Source organism: Sciurus carolinensis, chromosome 11 (assembly GCF_902686445.1).
Source record: "Sciurus carolinensis chromosome 11, mSciCar1.2, whole genome shotgun sequence".
Classification (NCBI taxonomy): domain Eukaryota; kingdom Metazoa; phylum Chordata; class Mammalia; order Rodentia; family Sciuridae; genus Sciurus; species Sciurus carolinensis.
This window is the reverse complement of record NC_062223.1, coordinates 26,569,765-26,575,862: the sequence shown is the minus strand read 5'-3', so window position 1 is coordinate 26,575,862 and position 6,098 is coordinate 26,569,765. Positions and strand designations below refer to the sequence as shown.

The 6,098-nt window shown below is 35.1% G+C and overlaps 1 protein-coding gene across 1 annotated transcript; it reads right to left on the bottom strand.

The window, feature by feature from the left end:
• Positions 1-1,103: 1,103 nt before the first annotated feature.
• LOC124959730 (olfactory receptor 4C15-like) lies at positions 1,104-3,754 on the bottom strand. The gene is made up of 2 exons (XM_047518068.1): positions 3,735-3,754; positions 1,104-2,043 (listed from the first exon to the last, which is right to left on the bottom strand). Exon 2 carries the CDS (start codon positions 2,040-2,042, stop codon positions 1,104-1,106), a length of 939 nt encoding a protein of 312 aa, XP_047374024.1. The 5' UTR covers position 2,043; positions 3,735-3,754.
• Positions 3,755-6,098: the final 2,344 nt, after the last annotated feature.

Genomic DNA, 6,098 nt, shown 5'->3' with positions numbered 1-6,098 from the left:
ATGGCAGAGGACATGAATAAGCTACCCCTGTTTTGAGGATAGGTGATGTGAAGAAAGGGAAACACATGTCTGAACCTTGTCACATCCTTGGTCTGTTGAACACACATGTAGTCCAGGTGATGATTTAGACTCACAATTTAATCTATCACAGACTCTTTCAGGGGTGATCAATGAAGTTATATGTATCATTTGCATACCTATTATAATAAAGAAAATTAAAATCATGTACTTTTTCTAGAGTTGTGTTGGCCTGTCAGAGTACAGAGAGGGGAAATAAAAGATAATTTGCCCACAACACTCAACTGGATATAATCAGTATTGATTTGTCAAAGGAAACTAATATTTTACTGTAAATAAATTTATTCCAATGGCACTTGACAACCTGAGACAAACAAAACATAGAAATGACCACTAATATGTTTATAATTTGAATGATCTCTTTATTGGTAAATACTCAAATTAATTATTTGAACTCTCATTGCTGACTCCCTTGTGGAATTGCTCCAGCTGCTCTCCTGGAGCAGAGTGATGTAAGATGGTCACCTGACCCAAGGAGACCACCAACATAGGAAGAATTGGACTAATCAGATTTTCTCAAAATTCAAGAAATAACTGAAATTCTAACAGACATTAATAAACCCATTTCAGAGAAGAAGTGAAAAGATGCAACTTGAGAGCTCTTCTCTCTGATTTTAGTAAGTCTTGATGTTCTAAATCAGATTCACTGATACTAGTATCAGAAAATTGTATCCTGTCACATTAAATCTTATGTTTTTTCTCCTGATTTCTAAAGTATTTCCCATAAGGTTTTTTCAAACTTTATGTAAATGTTTATCATTCTGAGGGGTTAAATTTCTTTCATTTTTAAAAATAAATTTCACAAAGTACAAAATTGAACTATCTTGAATTTACATATAACATTATTGAGTTGTCAACTCAGAGGGAATGGTTTATTTCCAACTGAAAACATAATTTTTAACTTCCCAGCATATTACTGTCATCTCCTCAGAATTATGTGATCTGTTTCCATAAAAGGATATCTGATAGTGTTTGTCTAAATAAATACCTTTTTCTCCTTACATTATGTTTGATTCTATAATATTTTATTTTCCATGAAATACCTCCACCAGTCTCTTCCACACTTTCCTCATGGCATTTTTCACTTCCTTATTCCTCAAAGTATAAATCAAAGGATTGAGTAGGGGAGTTAGCACGGTGTAAAATATTTCTACTTCTTTGTCAAAGGGAAAAGAAGATGAAGAAGGTCGTGCATATATAAATATGCATGGGACAAAGAGCAAAACCACCACAGTAATGTGAGATCCACAGGTGGACAGAGTCTTCCTCCGCCCTTCTGCACTGTGTGTTCTCAGGGTGAACAAGATGACACCATAGGACACAAGCAACAGGGAGAAGTTGATGATGCAGATTAACCCACTGTTGGCGAGCACCAAAAGGCCAAAGATGTGAGTGTCAGTGCAGGCCAGCTTCATTAATGGATGCATCTCACACATGAAATGATCAATGACATTAGACCCACAAAAGGGCAGCTGGAAGGTAAAGAAAACTTGTATGATGGAATGCAAGAAGCCCCATGTCCAGGACACCCCCACCAGAATGCCACAGAGCCTCCAGTTCATGATGGAAGAGTAGTGCAAGGGCTTGCAAATGGCCACATAGCGGTCAAAGGCCATGGCTGTGAGGATAATCATCTCTGTCCCACCAAGGAAGTGTCCAGCAAAAAGTTGAATCATGCATCCTTTAAAAGAGATGGTTTTCCTCTCCCAGAGGGAGTCTGCAATCAGTTTTGGTGTGATGGCCGAGGAGAAGCAGGCATCCACAAAGGACAGGACTGCCAAGAAGAAGTACATTGGGGAGCTCAGGAGGGCAGGGCTACAGAGGATGGTCACTACAATCAGCATGTTGCCCACTATAGTCGCAATGTAGACCAACAAAAACACAACAAATACTATCTTCTGTAGAGTAGGATCCTGTGAAAGCCCCACGAAGATGAATTCAGTTATGAAGCTTTGGTTTTGCATGATTTACAAGGAAAGAATGAAAGTACAGTAGGGATCATGTAAATCTGAAAGTATGATAAAAAAAGTTTGCTTCATGTCAGTTCAAAATTTTGCAATCACCAACAAGCTGATGGCTCTCAAGAACATTGTATTGTTATTATGAGTACTACTTATTGAGTTGTTATCTTTAAAAACACAAAATTAGATATGTTTATGGTGGTAGAAAGAGATCAGAAAAAATAAAGATTGGAATGAACTAGGGAATACTTCAAAATGCCAGAATTTTAATAAGGGGAAAGGTAAGCATCCACATGTGTTAAAGAAGAGTAGTTTTTATAATAATGTCATCTTGATCATTTAATAGTAACCATCAGGGTGAGTTCTTGACAACCATTCTGAAAACAAACCCAAGATAGGAGAGAAGGAGGACTGTGGTTCATCTACTATGTTTGTTCTGGTCATACAATAGTGGTTAATGCCAGGTCACCCACTATCCGGAAACAGTCTCATCTATAAAAAGAAGAAAAACATGCGCTTTTAGAGGGTTGTGAAAATAATGACTACTCTTCCAAATTTTCTTCAAAAGTCTGAAGTGGATTGGCCTTACAATGAATTAATTCATTCTTTTTTTAAAAGAGACTTCATGGGTAAGTGTCCACCTCTATAATAACCACAGAGAAGATTTAGGTTTTATTGAGTTCTTTAATAATTCATCATTTAAAAATAAGAATAGATGTTCATGGAAATAATGATGCCTACTCCTGAGTGTCCTCCTGATCCTTAAGTGATGCATTCAAAGCCAGCCACGGCTTAGGGCTCACTGGATAGGAGCCAGTCTTTGTTAGATGTTATCATCCCAATATTACTAATGGGAAACCCAAGCTTAACAACCTTATGTTTAAGAAAACAACGGATGCCTGACATGGGATGTCACACAACACCTCCCTTCCCACCCCCAAGTCCTTTCACCTGGATCAACAGGAAAAGAATGGGGATTTTTCTTTTCAGCAAGGACTTTACTGCAGGCTGATCTTTCCAGAATTACTCTCAAAACTCATAAATCTTGAAACTTCTGATTCTTTGTTTATGTTTAAATGAGGCACCTTGATGAAGCTCATCCAACAAATGATGAGAAGTGAGAATGTATGGCCAATCCCCTAAGCATGCAAACCAGCAACAACCACACAGGCAAGGAAGAGAATGTTAGCTGCCAGCCACAGTCTAGAGGCTTAGGTAATAATCTGCCAGTGCTTACTACAAGATGACCCACTCTGATCAGGTATAACTCAAGATAAATGTGTCAAATTAATAAGACTTTCTTGTTGGGCAGAGTTGTTCATTTATAACTTACCTGCTCATCTCCCAGGGTTATTATGAGGGTCAAATTTGAAAGTATGGAAATGCTGCTTATGATGACGGGCCTTTACCAATTGCACTTATTATGTGCTCACTTAAAGAGGCCAGACACCTTGCTTGCAGAAAGCTACTCCAGGAATCGTCCAGATAATTAATTGAACTCTTGACATCACACTCCACAGAGACACTGCTTCAGAGAATGATGTGTCCTCACCTGTGGGTATAACAAAACTCTATTGGTGAATAGCATATGTGTATGTCCACATAAACTTTTCCACATATATATGTACCTATATCTGTGTGTATGTGTATATATATATATATATATATATATATATATATGTAATTGTATTAGTTCTTTTTACTGATACATGAAAGTAGAATTCATTTTGATAGAACTATAAAAGCATGGAATATGTCTTATACTAATTAGTACCTGATTCTTATAGATGTATGTGATGGTGGGATTCATTATGATGTATTCACATAAGAACATAGAAAATTAATTTGGAATCATTCCACCAATGTGTGTGTGTGTGTGTGTGTGTGTGTGTGTGTGTAGAGAGAAAAATCACTGAATAATGGGTTTCATATGAGAATAAAAAAATAAACTGAATAATCATTTCCTTTTTGTTCAAAATTTATTCTTGACCAACATCTGTACTTTGAACTCCATAACCATTAATAAGAAAACACCAAAAGAAAAAGAGCACTGAAATCTCATTGGATCAGTAGGAAACCACTGATTACAGAATAAAGAATAGTAATACATCATCCAACAGTGTACATCTTAGCCTAGGACAAAGCAGGAAAGACAAAGAAAGGACATGAGTGAGTGAGAGCATCAACAGCAGACTTGTGTGGACCTGAGTTCAAATCCTTATCCCTCTATTTGTTCTATGACATGCATCAGATTACTTAAAATCCTTCAATTTCTGTAAGCCTCAGGTTATACTTCCATTTATTGTTTAGTAAGAATGTCTATCAATATGTTTCTTATAAAATTCAGATAGGTCATAAACATAAAAACATGGATGTTCATTAGCAGCGAAGAAATAATATTTGTAAATGCACTACACTTTTGAAGGTCCCTAGTAGTCCCTGCATATGTTATTGTGGATTCAGACCTACCTGGATCCATGTCTCCTTCAGATGCATCATTGTGCAAAGAAAATCAAATAGAGTAGGAAGTTGAAGACAGGGCCCTAAAAAATCTAATATTTACATAAATCTCATCTCTCTGCTTTCTTTTTCTGAGTGGTCTAAAAGCAATATCATTGCCTAATTAAAATGTTGAATGTAAACAAATCAGTCCCTTCTTTTCCAGATGAAAGTAATTCCCTATATTAGTATTAAAATTGACAAAGGAAACTATTTGTGCCCCTTGGATTATGATAACAATGTTTAGGATTTTAAAACATTTAAATGGAATTATCTTAAATGAAAGTCATTGTCATGAATTGACATTAAAAGGACTATCGTGGTAAAATTAGTGAAATATGAATAAAATCTGGCATTTACTTAGACTAATACATCTATGTTCATTTCATACATCAACAAGTATACCTATAATAATGTAAGTTAATATTAAGGAGAATTGACTATTCTATAGGCATTTCCTGTAGTTTTTCAACTTTTTGGTTAATCTAAAATTACTCCACATTAAAAGTTAAATAAGAAAAACAGTGGCTTTTTTCTTCTATGAGAAGTCTACAACTCTAGCCTTCTTGTGTGATAGTGACATGTCATTAACAAGGTCCTGTGCCTCAGGTTGCCTGACCATAGGGTCAAATAGAAAACAACTCTTTGAGCACAATAGGGGTCAAAAGGAATATAAGGAATCCTGATGCCACTGTTTTTAAGCAGAAAGCACACACACAAAGTGAAATTAAAGTTTGCATCACAAGAACGTCTTTTGAAGTCATGCTGTTTTTTAAAGTTCTAGTCCTACTAAAATTGTAATAAAACAACTTCATTCACTCCTTTTAAAAACATGTTGGTAGATATTTCCAGAATCAAAAAGGTATTGTATTCTTTCTATTAATACCCCAAATCTAAAAATTTATTATAAAAGTGAAATGACATGGAGACATATTATAATGGAAAATGCTGCAGTATCATATAAAACAGAAACATACCTAAGCTATTTAGTGAGAAAGATAAGTATGTAAATCATATGATTGCACTCATATCATATGATGTAATGAATGAAAAAATAATCAATGATATAAGGAAATAGTGAAACATTTTGCAATATGTTAAGGGTGAATCAGAAAATGGTTAATAGTAACCGCTCCCATTTATATTGATATTTTAAATATAGTTTTACCATCCAGAAGAGAAAATTTCAAAATTTTGAGGACTTTAATTTGTAAAAATATGGTTACTGTTGTGAGAATATTTCTAATTGAACATAATTCACAAACAGCTTAAATCTATCAACTGAACAATTCAGATAAGATGCAAGGTATGCAGAACTTTCATTTGCAAAGGTGGAAGCAACACACTACCATAACAGGGAATCTTAAATTAAAATTGTAACTTATTGTAAACATTACACTAAAGGCCCTACAATAGGCTCAGCCCTCCCCACCCTTTACACATTTACCGATATCAGTTTTAAATTCACATTGTCCTACAGGTAGGAGATTAATGTATCTGTATTTGTCCTAGAATATTTTGTGGTCCTTCTTTTCTCAGTAACCATATCCTTGAATATGC